This window comes from Rattus norvegicus, chromosome 17, assembly GCF_036323735.1.
Source record: "Rattus norvegicus strain BN/NHsdMcwi chromosome 17, GRCr8, whole genome shotgun sequence".
Lineage (NCBI taxonomy): Eukaryota > Metazoa > Chordata > Mammalia > Rodentia > Muridae > Rattus > Rattus norvegicus.
The window spans coordinates 10,137,841-10,162,801 of NC_086035.1; the positions used below are offsets into that span (position 1 = coordinate 10,137,841).

At 47.0% G+C, this 24,961-nt stretch overlaps 1 protein-coding gene across 1 annotated transcript; it reads left to right on the top strand.

Moving 5' to 3' along the window:
• The first annotated feature begins 10,440 nt into the window (after nt 1–10,440).
• Nucleotides 10,441–19,632, top strand: Thoc3 (THO complex subunit 3). Its single transcript, NM_001106059.1, has 6 exons — nt 10,441–10,744; nt 11,297–11,453; nt 12,816–13,020; nt 15,167–15,328; nt 15,420–15,520; nt 18,447–19,632. Exons 1-6 carry the CDS (start codon nt 10,478–10,480, stop codon nt 18,608–18,610), a joined length of 1,056 nt encoding a protein of 351 aa, NP_001099529.1. The 5' UTR covers nt 10,441–10,477; the 3' UTR covers nt 18,611–19,632.
• Nucleotides 19,633–24,961: the final 5,329 nt, after the last annotated feature.

Consider the following 24,961-nt stretch of genomic DNA (forward strand, 5'->3'; position numbering starts at 1 on the left):
AATTCTTTTTTAAAATTATATTTATTTTTACTTCATGTGCACTGGTGTTTTGCCTGCATGTATGTCTGAGTGTGAAGGTATCAATCTTGGAGTTACCTACAGTTGCGAGCTGCTTTGTGGTTGCTGGGAATTGAACTCAGGACCTCTGGAAGTGCTCTTAACCGCTGAGCCACCTTTCCAGCTCAGTTTTTTTTTTTTTTTTAAGAGAGAATTCTTTTCCACAGCCTTAAGGGAAGCCCTGAAGGTCCCAGCTTTTACCATTTCTTGGAGTCATTAGCCACACCTTCTCCAGGTCTCATGCTGTCTCAGATTATCATGGAGTCATTAATGTTAACAGGGAGGACATTGCTCGGAGGAATGTGAAAATGTACCTTACTATACAAACAAGCCTCATGCCCAAGGCAGCCAGCCACACTCCTGGAGGTCCACTTCTGCTGGTCCTATCCCTGGGGTAAAAACCATGTCAGTCTGTCTCCACCAAGGCCATGCAGGCTGGACCTGGCAACTGTGACCCCTGTAAAGGCAAATATTAAGTTAGATACTTTGCTATACAACAGAACAGACTATACATTGCTGTTCCAAAATGTCGGGAAGGGAGCATGGTTAGGCCAAAACTCAGCAGGGCAAACTCCAGCTTCTATAGCTCTGACGTCCAGGGGCTCAGCTGACTGCAATGCACTTCTCTCCCTTGGGCTGACCCCACCCCTGTCTGAAGCTTTTCTTGGCACATATCCCACAGCTCTGGCATCTCTAACATCTTCCCATCTCCAAGAGAACCAGGCTTCGCCCTCACAACTGTGGTGGGCTGCTGAACTGTACAGACCATCTCATGAAAGCATTCTTAAGAAAACTGCTGGGGCTGGGGATTTAGCTCAGTGGTAGAGCGCTTACCTAGGAAGCGCAAGGCCCTGGGTTCGGTCCCCAGCTCCGGGGAAAAAAAAAGAAAACTGCTAATGCCAACATTATCTTGGGTAAACTGTCATTGGCCATAAATTTCCATACAATGCGTCCCTGACCTCAAGATTAAGAACAGCCCTACCCTCCGCTGCTCTCTTTCTGCTTCTGTAAACAGCGCTTGCTTGCTTCCTGCGGATGTCCACAGCCATGAATATGTGACACAACTGCGGTCACATAATTTGGAGGTTGGGGCTGCTCCCCATTGTCCTAACTGGGACAGCCCTGCTGGTGGTGGAGAATGAAGGCTCTGTGTTACCTGACTAAGGCTTGTCTCCTGTGCCCTCTCCAGGTATCCTGTAACATCTGGAGGTCCCTCTGAGACCCCAGAGGTGGAGCTCCTCCTAGGCCAGGGTAAGGGTTGTTGGCCCTAGGGGAGGCCACTATGAGGACATTCCTCACCCCAGTAATCGACTTTCCCTCACCAACCTGTCCCCTAAAACTTTTTGAAGGATCTACCTCTGTACCTGTATCTGAGACCTCTGGAGGTAAGAAAAACCTGTGCTTCTGGTTTCTGGCCAGTCTGGGATGCCAAGAGGGGAAACTCATGAAAAAACATGAGTTTTTTTTATGCTGGACACACCCTAAGGATGTGATTTGTCTTTCGGACACTGATTTGTGTTGTGTCTGTTGGTTTCACTTTTCTCTAGGCCCTTACCTGTGTTTCTGTGACCCCCATTAATCTTTTCCAGTTATGGCAGACACAGGGAACTGAACCTCATCAATGCTTTCACACACACACACACACACACACACACACACACACACACACATGCACAAAGACACACAGACACAGACAGACAGACACAGACAGACAGACAGACACACACACACACACACACACACACACACACACACACACACACACAGCATGTTACAAAATTTTAAATCAGCCTTCGAAGCACGGGCATTCTAATTTGTAGTCCATGTCTCCAAGGGAACGCCATAGGCCAGCTTTCAGTGTGTGTTGGCCTCATACTTGTTTACTTAACGTCAACGTTGCTGCCAGGATTCAGTCCATTGTTCTTGACTCCTGGATCGGTTTTCCAATCCTGAGAACACATTCTTCCTGGCTGCTGGGGCATCACGACCGTTGCTAAGACTCCAGAAGGTCTTAGCACTGTGGGAGAACGGACCTCCCACACCCCCAGAAAAACCGTGACCCTAGTTCCTGCTGCCACCCTGACTCCTGAGCCTGCTGCTCCTGACTCTATCTTTAGTCTTCCCCACACCCCAGTGGAGCCTTCTCTGCCCCACCTCCTGCTCTCAGTTGTATACAAGGCTTCCTCCTTGCTGACCTGTCCTAACAGGACCCTTGTATAGCCTGACCTCCAGACCAGTTACCCTTTCAGGTCCTTGGTCACCTTCCCCAAAGAAAGCCCCAGGCAATGATGAATGATGACATTCTTCCTACAGCTCCATTTACGGTCTACTTGTTCCTGTTTCCACCAGCGGTTTTAAACCGGGAAAAGTCAAACCTTCCTTTTCAAGACAAACATCAAGGTTTAACGTCTCTTCTCCAGAGTGATTTTTTACTCACTCACCAGCCTACCTGTGAGGCCTGCCAACAGCTCCCACAAACTCCCCTCACCTCAGAAGGGAGAGGGAAAGGGTGGGAATCAAGGAAGACTACAGTCTCTAAGGAACCCCCTCACATCCTGGGACTATCTTTCCTTTTATCAGACTTCTGTGGGACCCCGACACTGAACCAGAAGAGGGAGCTCTTGATACCTCTCTCCTGGCTGAGGACCGGTCTCTGTTCTGCAGTGCTGTGTGGCAGGCTGCAGATTTGTCTAAGGCTGGAGAACCGGTGCAGGGATCAGCTGGAACTCCTGCCACATTTCTGGAAAGGCTGGTAGACACCTACCAGACCTATAACCCACTGAACTGGAAGCCCCAGAGAACAGACAGGTGGTTAGCATAGCCTCTGTCACCAGTCAGCCCTGGATATTAGAATTTCTAGAAGCTAGAAAGCTTTGAGGGTGTCAGAGTCCTCAGAAGTAGCTCAGAGTCTGTAATAACCAAGTTTTATCCAGGTGGTAGTGCACGCCGTTAAGCGCTCAGGAGGCAGAGGCAGCTGGATCTCTGAGTCCAAGGCCAGCCTGGTCTACCAAGAGTTTCACGATAGCCAAGGCTATACATAGAGAAACCCTGTCTTGAGAAAACATACAAACACAAAATAATAATAGAGAAATAGAGAAAGCTTGGAACGGCAACTGTGTTAACACCCGAAGGAGCAGAAATGGAAGATCCACCAAAGGTAATGGATGAAGCCTCCAGAGGTGACCAAGGTATGTACCGAGACCACTCAGACCCCCTCTAACCCAAGATGGGTGTGCACATTGTAAAAAAGAAAAAAGACACTGGAAAATGATGTCCCAATTAGCAGGTTGCAATCCCCAAGGTAAAAGTCCCCCAATTAGAAACTCAAACTGCCTGACAGGACCAGGGCTGGATTCCATTAGGCCCAAGTCAACCCTGAAAGTGGTAGGCAGGCCAGTCAGATTCCTGGTAGACACTGGGGCAACTTCTTCAGTTGCCCTGACAGACCCCTGGCAAAAAGATTAAAGTCCAAGGTACAATGGGGAAAGCCGGTGACTGCTCCTGGACAACTGATTGGGTTCTGGACTTAGGAAGGGGTACGGTCACCCACATGTTCCTGAGGAAGGGGCACAGTCACCCACATGTTTCTGATTATGCCAGCCTGCCTCTATCCCCTACTGAGCTGAGACCTAGAACACAAACTACAGGCCACCTTTAAGGAAGACAAGGCAGAATTCAACTACAAATTCCTCACTAGTGAATTGTTTAATTGTGAGAGAATACCAGTTACTGTCTGAGCCATCCCTGGTGTAGCTGGGATCTACCTCATACCTGGCTGAATTACAGACTGGAAACAAACCCGTGTCAGCATTAGCTGGGGGCATACTATAATGTCTAATTGTCCTTCTTTAATCCTCCCTCTCTCAAGACCCTGTGGCTTGGCCATTGCATCTTTGTCCTATAATCACCCTCACTGGCCCTCACAGGACTATTCGAACTTCCTACTGGCTGGACCAGTACAAATACCTATATGGACAGCTGTTATGCCTTCATCACAGGCCATGTTCGTGGAAATATCTATAAAGAGAGACCAACCCCTCCCACCAGTATCACCAGACTGTCTCTGACCAACAGCTCCTGAACAACGACACAGATAATTATTATTTATTATAGCTCAGGCCCTAGCTTTGGCTATTTCCCAACTAAGCTTGTATAACCTAATTAACCACTTATTCTAATCTATGTCCTGCCATGAGGCCCGGTTACCTTTCCTTCAGCCTCTGCACCTGCCTCTTCCTCCACGTCTGGCTGGCAAATCTCCCACCTCTAGCTCTTTCCCTGAGTTCCTATCTCTCTCTGCCCAGAGGCTCTGCCTATCCTCTCTTGCCTTCCCACAGGCCATTCAGCAATCAGAAGGTGGAGGGAGAAGATGTTTACAAAACACTGAGACTGGTGATGCTTCAGAAAAATAATTCCAAAGGCTGGCTTTGTCTCAGTCAGAGTTCCTATTCCTGCACAAACATCATGACCGAGAAGCAAGTCGGGGAGGAAAGGGTTTATTCAGCTTACACTTCCACATCGCTGTTCATCACCAAAGGAAGTCAGGACTGGAACTCAAGCAGGTCAGGAAGCAGGAGCTGAGGCAGAGGCCATGGAGGGATGTTACTTACTGGCTTGCTTCCCCTGGCTTGCTCAGCTTGCTTTCTTATAGAACCCAGGACCACCAGCCCAGGGAGGGCACCACCCACAATGGCTGGGTCCTCCCTGCTTGATCACTAGTTGAGAAAATGCCTTACAGCTGGATCTCATGGAGGCATTTCCTCAAAGGAGGCTCCTTTCTCTGTGATAATTCTAGCTTGTGTCGAGTTGACACACAAAACCAGCCAGTACAGGCTTGTACTCAAATTTCTTCTGGTACAGAAATTAGCATTTGAATAACACAAAGACGACGTTTACACAGTGAATCAGGGGGAAAATAAAAACATCCTAGAAATCCCAGAACTACTATTAGAGACACACACACACAAAGTGGCCATAATACACTATAAAGGACATTAAAAGGATGCTTCTTCTAAGGTTATAGGGAGCAGTTTTGCTGATTAGGCAGCCAAGGAGGCTTCCCCTAGAAGTAGGGCCTCTGCAAATAATTGTGCCCATGCCTCAGCCTGGTTTACCGCCTTGGCCTACGTACACGGAGGAGGAACAAGAGCTAGCTCCCTAGCACCAGGCCACTGAAGATGAGACCAGGCAAAAGCACCTACCAGATAGATCCCTTTTTTCTTTCTCAAAACTTTGGGCATTAACCTGTCACCAACTCCACCACTAGAACCCACTTGGGAAGTAGAAAGCCATTAAGTTTTTCATGCCATGTGTAAAAGAGAAGAGGATGTGGGACATCATCAGGCGGTGTACAACTTGTACCCAAACACCCACCGAGCCACCATCCGAGGTGCCCATAGGAGTCAGGAAGCAAGGTGAGATTCCTGGAGAACCTCAGGAGGTAGACTTCACTGAGGTAAAACCAGGCCAAAATGGGTTAAGGTACCTCCTGATATTTGTAGATCCCTTATCAGGTGGGTAGAGGCTTTTTGTAGCAGCTTGCAAAGGGTGCAGGTTACTATAACGAGGCCAGTACAGGAAGTAGTTCCCTGGTTTGTCATCCTATTGGCAACGAGGTCTAACAGTGTCCAGGCTTTCATAGCTCAAATCTCTCAATTACTGGCTAACACCTTAGGAGTAACTTGCCTACAGAGCTCTGGGCTTGGCACAGGTAGAAAGGATGGCTTGCACCCTGAAGGAAATGCTAACAAAATTAGCAATAGAGACCAGCGAAGGTTTGGTGGGTCTTTTTCCCTTTGTCTTCTTTTTTTTTTTTTTTTTTTTTGGTTCTTTTTTTCGGAGCTGGGGACCGAACCCAGGGCCTTGCGCTTCCTAGGCAAGCGCTCTACCACTGAGCTAAATCCCCAACCCCTCCCTTTGTCTTCTTATGGGCCTAGTGCACTTTTTCTCTCTGTGTTGCTCAGGCTGTCCTGGAACCAGCTCTATAGACCAGGCTGGTATTGAACTCACAGAGCTCTGCCCATCTCTGCCTCCTGAGTGCTGGGATTAAAGGCATGTGCCACCACAACCTGGCTCTTCTTAATTTTTTTTTCTGCCGTGTACTTCTTATAGAGGAGGATCTTCTCCATTTGAAATTGGTTTTGGCTGACCTCCTCTTCTTCTACCTAGAGTATAAAATGTACACTCAGCTGAAATTCCTAACCATTCGCTTGTACAGTCCCCCAAAAGGTTCTTCAACATGTCCCCCAAACTGTGAGACCCAGCCAAGAGACTCTGACCTGACTCCCCATCCTTACCAAGCCAATGATGCTTCTGATGTCTGGGTTGAGAGACGTCACCTAGGGGCTGGAGAGACAGCGATTAAAAGCACTGACTTCTCTTCCAGAGGTCCTGAGTTCAATTCCCAACAACCACATGGTGGCTCACAACCATCTGTAATGGGATCTGGTGCCCTCTTCTGGTGTGTCTGAAGAAGTTGACAGTGTATTTATATACCTTAAATCAATAAATGAATCTTTAAAAAAAAAAAAAACGATCATCTAAAGACACCAGAGCCTCGCTGGACCATATCCTGTGGTTCTCATCACACCCATTGCTAATAAGGTTGCTGGGATCATTCCCTGGATTCATCATACCCAGTTCTAGCAGGCAAGAGATGCTCCTGACCATCTCTTGTTCAGAGGACCCTTTGAAGGTTAAATTCACCTGGTAGGACTTGCAGAGATGCACCCAGGTCCACAACTTCCAGATAAAACATTCTCAAGTACTATCAAACTTGGTTCCTCTTTCTACTGTTTTTTTTTTTTTTCCCTTTCTACATTGACTACTGTCTTGGCTCGTTTTGTGTCAATTTGACACAAGATAAAGTCATCTGAAAGGAGGGAACTCCTTAAGAAAATGCCCCCATAAGATCAAGCTGTAGACAATGCCCTGTAGGGCATTTTCCTAATTAGTGATTGTATCTGATGCCTTCCCTGGGCTTGTGGTCTTGGGTTCTATGCGAAAGCCAGTTGAACAAGCCAGTAAGCAGCTTCCTCTTCATGGCCTCAGCATCAGCTCCTGCCTCCATGTTTTTGCTCTGAGCTTTTGTCCTGACTTCCTTTGGTGATAAATAGTGATATGCAAGTGTAAACCTTTCCTCCCCAACCTGATTTTTGGTCATGGTGTATCACTGCAGCCTTAGAAACCCTAACTAAGACAGGTATCCCTAAGTCTATCAGTTATAAAGAGTCTTACAACTGGTGATGTGCTTATGGTGACCAAGCACTAGATAACCCCACATCCCCTATGTTATAGCACATCTTAATGATATGCTAAGATACAAAGCTGCACCCAGAAAGGCTCGCACACCAAGGGACAAGTAAACTGTTCTCACAGCAAGGGCATTCTCAACGGGAGAGGCCACATTCCTTTGCCTGAAGGATGTTTCTTCACTTTTAAACAATACACTTACAATTACATTCCTGCTAACCTGTCTCATAACGCCCATTGATGTTTAAGCAGACTGTCTAGAATTTTTCCTACGGTCCAGGAAGAAAAAGCCCAATTAAGAGACCAATGTCAGAGGCAGAGCAAGCCCCTGCCTGGAGACCGTGACAACATAGCCCTCTCCTCAAAACCTGAGGCTGTGGCCATCACGTTCTCTGCAATGGCTGTGTGCACTGATGATCAGTTTACCTAGAGGGCCTGTAACACAGCTAAAGGTTTACACTATCCCTCCTTGGCTACTGCTTTATTAAATAAAAACAAAAACAAAAACAAAAACAAAAAACAAAAAGACTGACAGGCTAAACTATGAAACAGGGCTGCTATTGATTACCTACTGTTTCTGTATCATCAAGGATACCAACATTAGGGAAATGTGCTGTTTTAATCTCTCTGACAGTAGCAAATCAATTAACGAAAAAAAATGAGATAAAAGTTTTCGGCCCAAAGACTTTAGTTATTTTATGACTAAAATCTATGTAGTTTCCAAAACTTTCTGACTACAATGAAGTAGGAAAGACAACATGAAACATTATGTAGTTATATGGCTGGTTGCAGATTCTTAGGAACTCCTCATAATATTTTTGTAATATTACCCAAATAAGGTGCACAGTGAATTTAAATAGGGATATTCATTGCAACACGTTGTGAGAATGAATTCATTAAGGAAACAACTGAATAAACTATTATACCTCTCTAACCGAGCTGCCTTGCAAGACCCCTTTTCAAGGAAAAAAAAAAGGACAAAAGACAATCCCCAAACAATAAGAAGCCTGTATATATTTATAAAAGAGAGAAAATTATGTAGGGAAGACTCCATTATGCCATAAACCCTGTTCAGAGGCTCACAGCGCCTTTGCAAGGCCACACTTTTTAATTTTTTTATATTTTTATTTTATATTATGATATATATAATATATATTTTATATTATGAATGGGGTTTTTTGCATGGGGGCCTGGAAGGTCAGAGGAAGGTGCCAGACCTCCTGGAACCAGAGTTACCAAGAGTTGTGGGCCACTTTGTAGGTGCCCAGGGAGGGCACAGTCGTCCTTTGCTAGGGCAGCAAGTGTTCTTAAACGGAGAGCCATCTCTCTATCGATTCTATGTTCCTTAAAAAATTAATTAAAAATGCTATTAGCCAGGCATGGTGGAGCACTCTTCAAGTTCGAGGCCAACCTGGTCCACAGGGATACACAGAAAATTCCTGTCATAAGCTCCCCTCCACCATCAAAAAATTAAATTTTGGGGCTGGAGAGATGGCTCAGCTGTTAAGAGCACCAACTGCTCTTCCAGAGGTCCTGAGTTCAATTCCCAGCAACCACATGGTGGCTCACAACCATCTGTAATGGGATCTGATGCCCTCTTCTGGTGTGTCTGAAAACAGCCACAATGTACTCATATAAATAAAATAAATAATTTTTTTTAAAAATTAAATTTTTCTTGTGACTATTTATCATGTATGGTACTATTATATAAGGATTTCTTTCTTTCACTTTTCCCATTTTATTTAGTAAATACCAGGTGCCTACCAAGTGCAAAATACCAGTGAAGGGGGCCGACACTGCTGGACCATAAAAACTGATCTCAAGAAATTATATTCAGGGAGGGAGATAGCTATTAATGAAAGTAACAGATAAGAATACTCAGGAAAAGTACAAGGGAATTCCAGTCAGGCCGAGTAGAGAACATAGTATTCAGGGATAGAGTCATTTAAATGAGTTTACCTGTACGCATGTGTGAGACCAGAGGACAATACTAGGAAACAACTGAATAAACTATTATACCTCTCTAACTGAGCTACCTTGCAAGACCCCTTTTCTGTAAGCACCATTCGTTGTTTTGTTTTGTTTTGAGACAGGGTCGCTCATTTACCTGGGACTTGCCAAGGAAGTTAAGACAGCTGGCCAGTGAGTCCTAGGGATCTGCCTGTCCCATAAGCCTGCGACACCACAGCTGGTTCCTCCGATGCCCCCCATCCCTACACAGCTCTTCTCCAGTGCTTAGTGCATCCTGGCAGTGCACCTTTTTTTTTTTTTTTTTTTAAATCCATCCGGGTATCTTTTGGTTTAAGAGAGACATAAGAAATGGTAGGATCTGAGATGTGTGCGTGGCCACCAAATGGTCACTTTACTTTCCACTATTTTCTTCTAATTTACTGTCGTGCATATGCAATATCTTTTAACAACCACGATCAAAAGACAAAACGTCTTGGGAGGCAGGCAGGCGGATCTCTCTGTGTTCGAGGCCAGCCTAGTCTTCAGAGTGAGTTCCAGGACAGTTAGGGATACACCGAGAGACTCTGTCTCGAAAAACCAAAATCCAAGAAAAACTAACCAAACAAGGAGCAATCGGATGGTGGTGGTCCTGGACAGACAGGACTACACAGAGTAACCGTGTCTTCAAAAACAAAAACAAAAACAAAAAACAAAAAACAAAACCCCCAAACAAACCAAATTTCAAATCAACCAACTTTTCCCAACTCCAACCGACAAACCCACACTTATCAATTCCTTCATTCCACAAACATCTAACCTTTCTCCTGGAGCGAGAATTTTGCTATGGCCTTTTGCTTTAAGGGCAGGATGAGGACCTTGCAGTGAAAAGCAACTCTAGAACAAAAAGATATTTTTACTTGTAGGTAAATTGGAGGCTTTAACCTTGGTCCTCTTTTTCGAATAAACCAGACTACCAAGAAACAGGTGAGAAGACCATTAAAAAAATTGAAGTCTTCGAAAAAGACGCGAATTTAAGGAGAAATCATCCCTATTCCAAAAGGTAAATGTGGACGCGCCCTGCATGCCGGGATTTGTAGTCCGGGGCGGGCGAGAGGCGCCTGCGCGGAGCGACAAGGCGCTTTTATCGGCGCATGCGCGCGGCGACGGCGCCAGGCTCAGAGTCTCCAGCTTCCGGCGCGCGATCCTTGCGGAGAGGGCCATGGCGGTTCCCGCCGCTGTCCTGGGGCCCTCTGCCCTCAGCCAGAGCGGCCCCGGGTCGATGGCGCCCTGGTGCTCGGTGAGCAGTGGCCCGTCTCGTTATGTGCTCGGGATGCAGGAGTTGTTCCGAGGCCACAGCAAGACTCGTGAGTTCCCGGCGCACAGTGCCAAGGTGCACTCGGTGGCCTGGAGCTGCGACGGTCGTCGCTTGGCCTCGGGATCTTTCGACAAGACTGCCAGCGTGTTCTTGCTGGAGAAGGACCGGCTGGTGAGTTTGTAGGGCACGGGCATGGCCGGGAAGGGGGCTGTGTGTGGAGGGAGAGGGCCTGTCGTTGGCGGTAAGGAGGAAAGGTTTGAGGGGCTGGAAGAGTTGGAGTGACGAATGGGCTGAGGCTGCCTGGCGGAGAGCAGAGAACGAACTTAGTGGCAAGTAAAGAGGTGTGGCGACGTGGCTGCAGGCCAGGGAACGTTGAAATTTTGTGGCCGAGAGTGATGAGGGTCTACAAGAGCCCAGGGTAGGAATACTCGGTGAGGAATGGCTAGGGACTGATGAGGTGGTAGAGTCCCTAGGGTGGAGACGAGGGTTTTATTTGAAAATGATAGTGCATCTTTTTGGAGTGGACAGATGGGTTGGGGTGGTTATGTGGTAAAAGAAGAAAGAAAGGAGCCCAGGAAGGGCAGATGTCGAAGCTCAGAGAGGTTCGTGTGAGTTGAAGTTTTGGGAAAAGAGCTGGATTTCTTTTTTGCATATCCAGATCTTTGCTGGTTTCAATGTACCACTGCTCGGATAAAAGTGGCATCTGAATTCTGTTCTTTTAAGGTCAAGGAAAACAACTACCGTGGACATGGGGATAGCGTGGACCAGCTCTGCTGGCATCCAAGCAACCCTGACCTTTTTGTCACCGCATCTGGAGATAAAACCATTCGCATCTGGGATGTGAGGACTACAAAATGCATCGCCACTGTGAACACGAAAGGTAACTTCAGAGAGAGGGTCTTCAGCAGCCATGTACTGTGTTCTTTGTAGCTAGTGCAGTTTATCAGGATGTATATGTCTGCCTGGAGAAGACCAGAATAGAATGTGAGCGCTTTCCTGACAGGCCATAGATACATAGATGAGCAGTGGAAGCCATCCCAGGAGTAGTGTGTGCAGAGGCATGGAGAATTGGGAGATCCTGGCAGGTTACAATGGCTGAGAAATGGCAGGGTACAATGGGTGATCTGGAAAATTGTGCATTATATTTAAAGGCAGTGTTCAAAGTGGTGTAGTAATTTAAGTATGCTTGGCCCAGGGAGTGGCATCATTAGAAAATGTGGCCTTGTTAGAGGAAGTGTGTCACTGTGAAGGGGGCTTTGAGACCCTCATCCTAGCTGCCTGGAAGCCAGTATTCTCCTGTTCGCCTTTGGATTAAGATATAGAACTCTCAACTTGTCCAGCCCCACATCTGCCTGGATGCTCCTGCCTTGATGTTAATGGACTGAACCTCTGAACCTGTAAGCCAGCCCCAGTTAAATGCTGTCCTTTATAAGAGTTGCCTTGGTTGTGGTGTCTGCTCACAGCAGTAAAACCTACTAAGACAGGCAGTTTTGTTGATTTTTAGATTTTTTTTTTAATTTTCGTGTGCGTTGGTGTGCGTGTATGTGTGTGCATGTACGTGTACATGTATTATGTGTGTATAGGCGCCAGAAGAAGGTGTCTTATATTCTATAGATGAACTTATAGATGATTCTGAATTGTGGGTGCTAGGAATTGAACTTGGGTCTCTTGGGGAAAAATCCAAGTGCTCTTTAGCCCCACAGCAAAAAAAAACAAAAAACAAAAAACAAAAAAAACAGGTTTTGAGGGGGATACAAGGTTTCTTTGCGTAGCCCTGGCTATCCTAGAACTTACTCTGTAGACCAGGCTAGACTCGTGAACTCCGAGATCCACCTGCCTCTGCCTCCCAAGTGCTGGGTTTGAAGGCATGTATCACCATCAAGCTCCCACAACAGAATTCTTGATACACTCTCTGATAGATTCTAAACTGCACTAGAGAGAGTGAAATGTTTAAAAAAAAATTAACATTTCGATTTAATGACGTTGAAAAGTTTAACTTCTGTGTTCAGCGTGGACATTCCTGACTTTGATGGTGGGACCAGTGCCAGGGTGTAGAATGGGGTGGTGTTTTTGACAAACGTTCAGACTCACAGTTGCCCCCTCTGTCAGCGGGAGCTTCCTTCCATTGACTTGGTGACGACTTAGTGCTGACGGTCGCTCTGGTCTTCTTTCCAGGCAGAATAAGCTGTGGAGGCGGACGGGCAAAGGTGAGCTTGCTGACGGATTATATCTGGGTTCCTAGGGGAGAACATTAACATCTGCTGGAGTCCCGACGGGCAGACCATTGCAGTGGGCAACAAGGATGATGTCGTGACCTTTATTGACGCCAAGACGCACCGTTCCAAAGCGGAGGAGCAGTTCAAGTTTGAGGTCAATGAGATCTCGTGGAACAACGACAACAACATGTTCTTCCTGACCAATGGCAACGGCTGTATCAACATCCTCAGGTGAGGCTCTGGCCTGGGCGGGATTGTCAGATTGCTGCCCTGGCTGCCTTGTCAATGGCAGAGATGAGTTAGCTGTGAGCCTAGCCCAAAAGACTTGAGAGGATAGAATATTAAAAAAAAAATTTACCTTCTTTTAGGCATTCTGGATTTTGTGAGTTCATACTGATACTGATTACATTTTCCTGTTGATCGAGAGGGAACTAAAACTTGTGAAGGTTCAGTTATCAGACAGACCACCCAGGGGCTTGATGCACCTGAAACTGTGGCTAAGTCACTCTTGTAAAGTTTCAGCTTAAATATCATTTTCCCTCTAGCAAAGTCACTTCATCCTATCCTCGCTAAGATTAGAGCGTTTTAGTGTGTCTTATGCCCTTCCTCTTTCTCTCTTTCTTTCTTTCTCTCTCTCTCTCTTTATTTCTTTCTTTCTCTCTTTCTCTCTTTCTCTTTTTCTCTCTTTCTTGTTTATGTATGTTCTTTGGTGTTTTGCCTGCATGTATGTCTGTTTGAGGGTGTTGAATCCTCTGGAACTAGAATTATAGACGGTTGGGAGCTGCCATGTGGTTGCTGGGAATTGAACCTGGGTCCTCTGGAAAGAAAACCAGCCAAGTGCTCTTAACCGCTGAGCCATCTCTCCAGCCCCAGGAAGCATTTCTTAATTCTGTATGATAATGTATACTTTATCTCTATTTCTCATTGCACTAGCAATTTCATGGTGGAGAGGACTGTGTTTATGTTTTCCATTGAATTGCTAACGCAATTATTAAGACCTAGGTAGGTCTTAATAGTAGGATCTCAGTAAGTATTTGTTGTATGAGTAAAAGAAAATGTGAAATAAAGATTCAGGGCCCCGAGGCCGTGCTATTGCAGTGCCAGGGAGGAATGCGAGACAGATGGCCGTAGTTTCTTTGGTTGAGAGGATGAAGTTTGCTGTGAGTCCTGTAGCTTTTAACTTTTCAAAGCCTACTTTTTAATGATGGTTCTTAAATGCTTTTAACCCTCCCTTCTAGCCCACTACCCACCAGAGGTAGTGGAAAAGAAAAGATATGGGGGAAGCGGACCTTTTTAGAAGTTATTCTTTGGAGCAAATCCCATCTGAGTTGTCGGGAGGTCAGCAGTTCAGTTCACGGGTCAGCAGTGGCAGCTCGACCCACTAGGAAATACTTCATGAATACATCAGTGGTCCAGTTCGGTACAGTCAGGACAGGAGCATGAATCAGCAATGGTGGCACGGCATAGCAGACACAGCCAGGCCACCTGAATTGGCATGAGTCAGCAGGAGGAACCAGGACAAGTAGGGATGCCAGGAGTTCTCTTTCAACGAAGAGGAGGTTGGCAAAGACATGAGAATTGTACAGCTAGCTCTGCAAGCCCCTCTCTTCCCTATTCCTGCTCCTTTCAAATATCGAGTGTGCTCCATGGGTCTTTTCTCATCCCGTGTTGCCTCAGCACATGAGTCTGTCTTAGCAAAACTCTGTGTGAGTCTCTATCAACTGACATCCAGAGGCCTTGGAAGCGGCAGCATACCACCAGAAGTTTTTTGGTGTGCTTCTCTATGGACCTCAACCAATACAGCGCATCCTTTCTCATGTCTACTTCAGCAAAATGTTCCTTCATGAGTCCGCCTCAGCACAGATGGATTCATCTGTGTCTGCTTCAGGAAAAAACTCCGTCATGTGTTTGCCCCAGCAAAACACCATCTGACACAACTGACTTTCCAAAGAACCCTTAAGTTTCCACTTCAGAACCCCAAGTTAAACGAAACAAGACAAAAATCACATTGGCAGGGATATTGAAGGAGTTATATATTCATAGACCTGGATACTGTACTGGGCTTTACTGTTTGTGTATTGGATAGTATAGCTAGGTATCACAGTCCTGGATTTGCTTCTTCTATGCCTTAGGTGTGACACTCTTACTTTCTTTTCCTCCAGAGTGATGCTCTCAGGAAGCCTAGAGATGGTCTAATTTTCTGTGAGGTCCAGTAGCCTCACTGGTTCATCTAGGTGTTGGTGGTCTCGGTCCTGTGCTCTTGTACTTGGGCAAACCTTTTGTTTCTTCCTGTAGGGATGTTTTTGTTAGTGTTTTCCCCTTGGTGTCTTAGTGCCCTGGCCCTCTTCTGCACACTGATGGCTGTCTTGTCTCTCAGCTACCCAGAACTGAAGCCTGTGCAGTCCATCAATGCCCACCCTTCTAACTGCATCTGTATCAAGTTTGACCCCATGGGGAAATACTTTGCCACAGGAAGTGCGGATGCCTTGGTCAGCCTCTGGGACGTTGACGAGCTAGTGTGCGTGCGGTGCTTTTCCAGGTATGTAGCTGACAGGCTTTTCTTGTGGGGAATCAACCTTTCCTCCCCCTTTGGGGGTAACTAACTGATGTTTCTCTCCATCCTGTCATAGACTAGATTGGCCTGTGAGGACCCTCAGTTTTAGCCACGATGGGAAAATGCTGGCGTCGGCTTCGGAGGACCATTTCATTGACATAGCTGAAGTAGAGACAGGTATCTTAATTTGACTCCTTCGAGATGATGCCTGGCCTCAGGCCTTCTCTGGGCACGTTTTAGCTGTGTGATACCACGTCACTAGTGGTATCAGATGGGTTTGTTTTGTTGAGATATTTGTTGATAGGATTGTCAGCTTTGTGTAATGGTGGGGCGGAAGGGCAGGAACAGAGTGCCAGGTCTGAAGAGAAGCGCTGTAGGAAAACACTGCATTTGCATTATTTCTTCTGTTATCTAAAAATACATTTTAAAAAAAAGGTAGGGATTTTTGTTTGTTTTGTTTTGTTTTTTTTGAGAAGGGTCTTACTTTGTAGCCCTGACTGGCCTGGAACTCCCGATGTAGATGAGACTGTCTTTGAATTTACAGAGCATCTGTTCCTGCTTTCTGAGCGGGGGTTAGAGCAGGACGTCATTTATGGGTGCTCCTCCCAAGGCCCACTGCCTCCTTTCTGACACCTGTCGGGTTTCTGTGTTCCTGGGTTTTGCTGCTTCTTTGAAGTTGTTTGTAAATACATGATTTTATGTATCTGTAAAATTAGGACCCCCAAATGAGAGCACACATGGAATATTTGTCTTTCTGGTGAATTTTGTGTGATTATCACCGAGTTATGATAGCCTTTGTCTTGTTTTCTTTCTCCGTAGCTGTGATAAATGCCCTATGACAGCAGCTTCACGGGGGAGGGGCTTCTTTGGCTCACACTTAGTTACAGCTCACTTCGGGCTGGACAGTTGAGCAGAGAGCCATGAATAAGTGTTTGTGCACAGCTGCCCTTCTCCTTTCAGTCCAGGGACCCCTGAGACCCACGCTCCAAGGGTCTTCCCACCTCAAGGAGCTCAGTCAAGAAAGCACCTCACAGGATGGCCGATCTAGACAGAGGTTCACCGAAATGCCCTTAGCAGACTGTTTTTAAGTCAAACTGACCAACACAGGCTTAGTTGAACCATCTGCAGTATGCAGAATACGTCTTGAGGGCTGGTTATTGATCTTGGGTGAGCATTGCCAGCCATTCAGCAGTGTGGGGCCCTTAGGGAGCGGAGGCTTCTTAACTCCCTCCACTCCCGACCCACGGGGCTCAGGCACAGCTGTCTGAGGATTTTCATCCGGCCGTGGCTGTGTCAGTAATGGAGCTGGTGTGACCACCGTAACTTGACAGCCAGTGTGGGGGCTGGGTCAGGTCACCAGGTTTGCTTGGCGAGTGAACTCCTTTACCAGCCTTGCCTCTTTCTGTCCATTCTTTAGAGGTAGAACTTTTCGTATGTTTCTTTTCAAACTTTCTGTCTATGCATTTTTTTTTATTGGAGTAAATAACATTAGGTATAATTCCTGAATATTTTTGGTAGTTAAGTCTGAAAGAAGGTAAGAGTGAATTTTGATTTTATTTCTGATACTGTATAGAATAGAACTCCATTTTAACAGTTTAACATTTTAACGCTGGTATCGGCCTCACACAGTCAGCACTGTATGTCATTTAGGGATTAGCTTTGCAGTCAGTTATCAGGGTTCTTATCCTAGTTAGTGTTGCTAGTGCTGTGAGAAATACCACGACCGAAGCGACCTGGGGAAGAGAGGCTCACACTTACTACACTTCATTGTCAGAGGAAGTCAGGACAGGAACTCAAACAGGGCGGGAGCCTGGAGTCAGGGGCTGAAGCAGAGGCCATGGAGGGGTGCTGCTTACTGGCTTGCTCTCTATGGCTTGCTCAGCCTGCTTTCTTACACCCAGGACTACCAGCCCAGGGATGGCACCACACACAGTGGGTTGTGCCCTCCCCATCAATCACCAATTATGAAAATGCCCTACAGGCTTGCCCACAGTGCACTCTTATGGAGGCATTTTCTTAGGTGAGGCTCCCTCCATGCCAGTGACTAGCCTGTTACACTGACACAGACTGCTGGCCACAGCACTCAGTTTGTAAAGCTGTGTGCTTACCTGGGAAACATCTCAGGGGTTTTTGTGGTTGCTTTGGTTTTCTTCAGTTGTGTAAATTTTTATCTTAACCAAATCCATAGCAAAAGATACAAATTAAACACCTAAAGAAAAGTGAGAGTCCTGTGGTAGTGACACCAGAAAGCACGGGTGTGTCCGTAGCCTAGCAGTAATTCAGACAAGCTGGAGATGGCTGTCCCCGACAGGATTACTGTAAACACTTCACATATATAACAGAAATGTGTACTTATGTGTGTACACGAGTATGTTCTAGTAGTGCAGGGTATAATTTGTAGACCGTATAGTTGACCTCTTAGATGTACACCAACCGTTCTCACACCCAGCATCTTTATAGTGGTGCCACACTGTAGGTCTTCTGTAAAAATTGTAAAGAGCGGTTTGCGGCTCTTTTGCCTGCATGTGTGTCTGTGCCGTACAGTGCCTCTTGCTCATAGAGGCTAGAAGAGGGAGCTGGGTCCCTAGGTGCTGGGTCCCATTGGGTTGGAGCTAAACAGATGGCTGTGAGCTGCCATGTATGTGCTGGGATTTGCATCTGGGTCCTTTAGAAGAACAGCCAGGGCTCTTAGCTGCTGATCCAACTCTCCGCTCCCACATTGTAAGCCTTAACTCAAAGGGAGAAAACGTGGAGCAGACCTGAAAGAAACCATGTCTAATTTCAACAACTTAGAAGGAAACGTCTGGGGAAAAGTTATTTGCAAGGCTTTGTGGTGTATGAGGTGTGTGGCTTTGGAGACAAACTGCCTTCATTTTCCTTAGGTGTCACTTTGTTAAGGCACCACAGCCTCTCACAGTCCTGCCACTGGCATGCAGTAAGAACAGGCCATCTGTAGGGTGCTCAGCAGACCATAGCTGGTAATTGTTTTTCCTGGGAGTATAGGTTAGAGGCCTAGACTCAAGTTAACTTTCCTGTCACCTGCTCATGTGTGACATCTCTATATGCCAAGTACTAATAACATTCTCTCTGTTGCTTTCTGTAGGAGACAAGCTGTGGGAGGTGCAGTGTGAGTCCCCGACTTTCACCGTGGCTTGGCACCCCAAGAGGCCTCTGCTGGCTTTTGCCTGCGACGACAAAGATGGCAAGTACGACAGCAGCCGGGAGGCTGGGACCGTGAAGCTCTTCGGGCTTCCCAATGACTCCTGAGAGGACATAGCTGGAAGGAAGAGGACGACGGGCGGACTATTCAGGCTTCCTAATGACTGGACCTGACGGGGAGAGGGGGCTGGGCGCAAGCCTTCCTTTTGTATAGTTCCGTGTGGTCTTTTGGGCTTTGGGCACCCTAAATGTTTGTAAATGGCATACATTACAAAAACCCTTTGGTCAGGCTGTGGTACCGGAGGATTGAACCAGCCTTGCACGTGGTGAGCAAGTGGCCCACTCAGCCAGCCCCGCCCCACTGCCTGAGGTTTTTTGTTTTTTGTTTTTTGTTTTTTTTTGGTGTATTTTGTGTTAAGCAGTTAGCTAATAAGGACTCTGCAAGTATGGGTCATAATCTGTTGTTGAGGGTTCTCTAAAGGAAGAGAACTGGTAGAATGTCTGTCTGTCTCTCTCTTGTCTCTGTGTGTCCATACATGGGATTTTATCAGAATGGCTGACAGGCTGTGGTCTGGGTTGTCATTCCAACGACGCTGCCGTCTCCTGACGGAAAGGCCAAGGATCAGTAGCCGCTGAGACTCATCTGATGCGGAGTCCTGGGGAATCCTAGAGAGCTGCAATCGTCCGTCAGTGTTGGAATCCTGAAGAAGCAGGCTCTGTGGTTACCAGGGAGGGACTCCCTGAGCAGCAGGGTGGATGGACCAGGCAGTGAGAGTGAGGGCAAACAGGCAGAAAGCGGAAGCCTTTTGTGTGACTTTTTATACACTGCCACCAGCATGTGTCCCAGGTTTCCGGTGGCTCTTCCTACCTCAGATGATCAAGATTTCTCTCAGGTGTGCCCTGCTGGTTGGGTTTCAGTGGTTTCCAGACGCTGCAGTCAAGTTGACAGCCAAGATTGCCCACCACATGCCCAGCGTGGCATGCCCTTTGGGAGTGCCCTGTGTTCTGGGTTTTAATATGGCAGTTTGTTGCTTAGGCAGTACCTACTTAGAGGGAGGGCAGCATAGGGATGGGATTTTTAAAAACAGCTTTGAGAACTGAGCATTCATTAAAGCCGGCTTTCGTTATGAGGTGTCTAAAGTTACTGTTTTTGTTCCTGGAAGATACTGCAGGTTTAAATTCTGTTTTGGTTTTAAATCTGAGTTTATGATCCCATCTAACCCTCTAACTAAGACCATGAACTGCAGTGCTGGGCTGCTGTGGTATTGCAAAGTCATCTGTGTACATAAGCGGGTGTACATCTGGCCTCCTCCTACCTGGTTTTATATAGAGCAAACCAAGGGAAAACAGAAACACAGTAAAACAGAAATAAATACAAAATCAGACAGATAAATGAATAGGAAGTCAAGGCTGAGGAAGTGGAGGAGGAGTGTGTGAGGAGTGAGGCCATCATGGATGATCTGACTAACACAGCAAACTGAAGATGGAGGGAGGTCAGTCTGTCTGACACAAGCGCTCAGTGTGTTCCACAGCCTGGGACTTGGTAATGTAGCCCAAGCTGGCCTGCACTCGCTGTCCTCCTGCCTTCGCTCGCTCGGCTTCCATTACAGGCCACCGTTGTGGTTGGCATCTTTCTGGAATAAGCACCGACACCAGAGAGGGGTCAAGGTGGACAGACCAGGGCGGCTGAAAGGCCTCAGGCCCACGTCCGTCCTGTCTACATTCTCTATAATTTTGAAACCACATGGTGGCTCGAAGAAGCAATCAAGATTTCACAGAAGCGTACCCGCAGGTTGTTAAGGGCAACGGCGAGGATTGAGCTCTTTCTGCAGGTCATTCTGTTCCTGGCATCAATGAAGTCATGCTTGGCAAATGGGACCAGCAGTGCTTCAAGCACATCACTAAGCAAGTCAATAAACGAGCATTGAATACATGGCCTGTTCTACTATGCCTTGCTGCCTAAGGGAGCCACTCGGCAGGGGCTGGTGAGACGGCTCAGTGGGTAGAGACATCTGAATCCAAACCTGACAACCTGTGTTCAGTCGCCAGGGTCCACGTGGCGGAAGGAGTGCACCAGCTCTACAATGCTGTCCTCTGGCCTTCCCATGCCATTCCCATGAAGAAACCAGACGTCGCCAAACACCACCGTGTTGGATGTATTAGGAGCGCGTAGTGGGTCTTTAAAAGTTTGAAAAAAATTTTTGCTGCTTCGAGTCAGGGTCTTGCAGTGTGGAGGGTATTTTTGGTTTTACAATTTTGGGGATTATGGGTAACACTGCTAGTCGTGTGATCATGTTCAGATCCAGGTTTGCTGGGAGGGCGGAGATGAGCCTTAACCTTGTGTCTCTCTGGATTGCCTTTCCAAGGAAGAAGTCCTTGGGCCCCTGGTGAGTGAGGTGGTCTGTTGATCTCAGTCTTGGGCTCAGGAGTCTTTCTCCTGGCTCTCTAACACCCGTCATCATTGTAGACCTTCCTTGTAGTCCAATGGTGTTCATGTCACAGCCCTGTTCTTGGATACACTCTTTCTGTTTTTTTAATCTATCTGTTCCCCTTAGTGTTGGAGGGTTGGTTTCAAACCCAGTTGGATTCCGTCCTCATCTGTGTGGAATTTCTCCCCTTCAGTTCCCTCAGCTTCGGAAAAGAGGTGCACACTGATTATCTAGAAATCTGCTGTCACCTGGTGGAGGTCTACAGCTGTACATGAGTCCCCTGGGGAAGGGCTCCCCCTAGTGGCAGTCTTTGCAGTTTTAGAAAAAGGAGGGGAGGGGGAGGAGGGCGAGGAGTGGGAAGAGGAGAAGAGAAAGGAGGGGAAAGGGGAGGGGGATGAGGGGAAGAGGAGGATGAAGATGTTTCTGTGCAGGTCTTGAGTACTGTGTGTTCCGGGTGCAGCAGAGGCCACATGAGGGAGAAGGCAGCAGCTGGCAGCACAGCAAGGTCCTTGGGTGGAGAAGATGGTCAGTGGAGTGTGAGGACTGAGGGAAGGAGGAGCGTCAGGACAGGAGACTCAATACCTGTGTGGGGGTGAGCACACAAGGTAGACCGACAGGTGGGTCGGAGGAGATGGAGGACTTAGGATTGAATTCCCTCTCTGGAAGAATCTGGGTAAGCTTCTGCGCTCTTGTGATTTTTCTTTCCTTTAAACATTTTCTTGAATTTTGTTTTCTGGCCGGGGATCAAACCCAGAGCCTCTCACACACTGGGCAACTGCTCTTCCACTAAGCCATGTGGTTCTCCTTAAAATGTGCATAACAACAGAGTGGCTTAGGGTCGAGCTTGTTGGCACATGCCTGGCACAGGACTCCTGTTTGGTAAAAAGCTCTCTTTGCCGTGCGGGTGGTGGGCTGACGCTGTGTGCACTCTGCTGTAGGAAGGGCTTTCGTCATGCTCTGGGCCTGTCACCTTCTGACCAAAGGGGAGGTACAAAGTGGTCTAGTAGGCTTTCATAAAGGTGGGATGGGCGGGATTTGCAAATGGACGTTTAATGCTTCTCAGTATCTCCTCACACAACCTTAAGTCTGTATTCATTCCCTTTCAAAGCTCTGATAAAATACCATCACCAGGGGTTGGGGATTTAGCTCAGTGGTAGAGCGCTTGCCTAGTAAGTGCAAGGCCCTGGGTTCGGTTCTCAGCTCCGGAAAAAAAAGAAAGAAAAAACAATACTATCACCAAAAGCAACTTTGGGGAGCGTTTTATTTTTGTTGATGGTTACACCAGGAGAGTCCATAACAACTGGGGGGGAATGGCGGGCAGAGCACACAGCTGACCCATCCTATATTCAAGGACAGTGCAGAGCAGAGGGAGGGCAGGCTGGATACTGGCCAGGCTATAAACCTGCCTACTCAAAACTCATCCCTGATGTGTGCTTCCTCCAGCAAACAGCGCCACCCAGTGGGGACCGAGTTTTCAAATACACGAGCCTCTGGGGGACATTTTCATCGAATCACAGTATACTGGAAATTGTTTAGTTGGTGATTACGATTTACCTTTGGTTGTTTATGTTTGAAATTATTGCCAAATGGAGCTATAATGCTTGACTTTTGTATTTTGGGGATGTTGGGTCTTCAATCCAGGACCTCACACATGATAGGGAAGTGCTCTGCAACTGGGCTATGCCCCTATCCCCAAGTTGTGAGTTTAAAGACATCTAACATCCTCACCTTTTTTAATTTTTTTTTCTTTTTTCTTTTTTTCGGAGCTGGGGACCGAACCCAGGGCCTTGTGCTTGCTAGGCAAGCACTCTACCACTGAGCTAAATCCCCAACCCCACATCCTCACCTTTTATGTGTTAGGGAAAGAGGACTGGGTGCGACATGTCACTCAAATAACAATGCCATAGTAACCTGTGTATACTCGGTCACCACTCATTCAGAGGCCGTCATGAGTGGAATGGTCAGTCCCTACTTTCCCCAACTCCGCTGTTAATGACTCTGGTCAAGGAGTTGGGGCAGGCAGAGCCAAGAGTCAGAGCACCCAGTGATGCCCTTGGGCACAGGCAACCAGAACACGGTCTCAGCTGAACCAGAATGGGGATTGAAGCCAACCTGGAAGTTTTCCTCCTGGACTGAGATGTCACTGTGAAGTTTCGTGTTGAAGGTGATGAGGACTGTGACTCCGATTGGAGCAGTTCTTTACTGAACATTTATGATGGACTGTGGCTCCAGACTGGCATCTGAACATCCTCACTGTCTTCACTGGGTTAACTGGAAAGTTCCTGAGGTCCCTCTGCTGGGCTTGTACGGGGAAAGAATGGATGGATCTTCTGCTGTATTCATTCGCCAGGATCCGGGGTCAGTGCATTGGTTTGAAGCCCATGTCCCTTCCACTGTGTTATGACTCTGCCTTGGGTCACAAAGCTAGCTTCAAGTAGAGGAGACCTCACAGTGGCACAGATATAAAACCCCAGGACGGTAGGGGCTTTACCGTCTATGTTGGGATTCCTGTGGTTCTGTGTGGGACAGGTGCCAATGTGCTCATGGTGTATTCAGAGAAAAGTGAGCAGGAGGCAGCCAACAGGTGAAGGCAGGAGAGTCCATTCAGCCTTGATACCGTCTGTGGAGCCCCTGAGAGCAGCGCTGAGGACTCAGATAACACAGGTCCATCGTCTCTGCCCCAGGAGCACCCGCGCTGATGCAGACATGGTTACAGTTCAGTGTGGGAGCCGCCGTGATGGCTGACCCTCAGCTTGACTATGTCTGGAATCCACTAAAACCCAAGCAGCTGGGCACACCTCTGAGGAATTTTGCCCATTGGATCATTTGAGCTAGGAATACCCACACATTCTGTTTGCAGCCTCACATAAAAGGACTTGGGAGAAACAACCTTTACTTCTTTTTTTTTTTTTTTTCTTTTTTTTTTTTTTTCCGGAGCTGGGGACCGAACCCAGGGCCTTGCGCTCGCTAGGCAAGCGCTCTACCGCTGAGCTAAATCCCCAACCCACAACCTTTACTTCTTGCCTGCTTGCTCTTACTCTCTTTGTCAAGTTCATCCATCCTGTTGCTGAAGCATCCCTTCGGTGGTTTTAGAGCCTACTTCTTTGTGATCTCCAGACCAGAGTGAAGACAGCATCTCTTTAGGAATTCCTCCAGCACCACATTAGCATTTCAGAAACACTTGGTCTCCTGGACTGAGCGACTAACTTTCCTGTTCTTGGCTTTTGCATCAGGATACAGCCATTGTTGGACTACTTGGACCACACCGTGTGTCTTAGTCAGGGTTTCTATTCCTGTATAAAACATCATGACCAAGGAGCAAGTTGGGGAGGAAAGGGTTTATTCAGCTTACACTTCCACATCGCTGTTCATCACTAAAGGAAGTCAGGACAGGAACTAACACAGGTCAGGAAGCAGGAGCTGATGCAGAGGCCATGGAGGAATGTTACTTACTGGCTTGCTTCCCCTGGCTTGCTCAGCCTGCTCTCTTATAGAACCCAGGACCACCAGCCCAGGGATGGCTCCACCCACAATGGGCTGGGCCCTCCCCCCTTGATCACTAATTGAGAAAATGCCTTACAGCTGGAGCTCATGGAGGCATTTCCTTAACTGAGGCTCCTTTCTCTGTGATAACTTCAGCTTGTATCAAGTTGACACATAAAACTAGCCAGTAAAATTGACCCCTTGTCAACTTGACACACAAACACATCACTATTAAGCCTGAACCCTTAGTTTCTAATTCATCCCCAAGATCTAAATAACACAATCTTTACAGATTCTTACATATTAAAATTTCAATCCCTTTAAAAATATCCAATCTCTTTTAAAATTCAAAGTCTTTTTGCAATTCAAAATCTCTCAACTGGGGGCTCCACTAAAATACTTTCTTCCTCCAAGAGGGAAAAAAATATCAGAGCACAGTCACAATCAAAATCAAAGTCAAACTCTAATCATACAATGTCTGGGATCCATCCACGGTCTTCAAGGGCTTGGGTCACCTCTCCGACTCTGCCCTTCATAGACACACCTT

Excerpts from the sequence above, each read along its gene's own strand:
- Thoc3 (NM_001106059.1), top strand. The coding sequence starts at position 10,478 with ATGGCGGTTCCCGCCGCTGTCCTGGGGCCCTCTGCCCTCAGCCAGAGC. Across the intron at positions 11,454-12,815 it reads CGCCACTGTGAACACGAAAG|GGGAGAACATTAACATCTGC; the intron begins GTAACTTCAGAG and ends CTGGGTTCCTAG. Across the intron at positions 13,021-15,166 it reads GGCTGTATCAACATCCTCAG|CTACCCAGAACTGAAGCCTG; the intron begins GTGAGGCTCTGG and ends CTTGTCTCTCAG.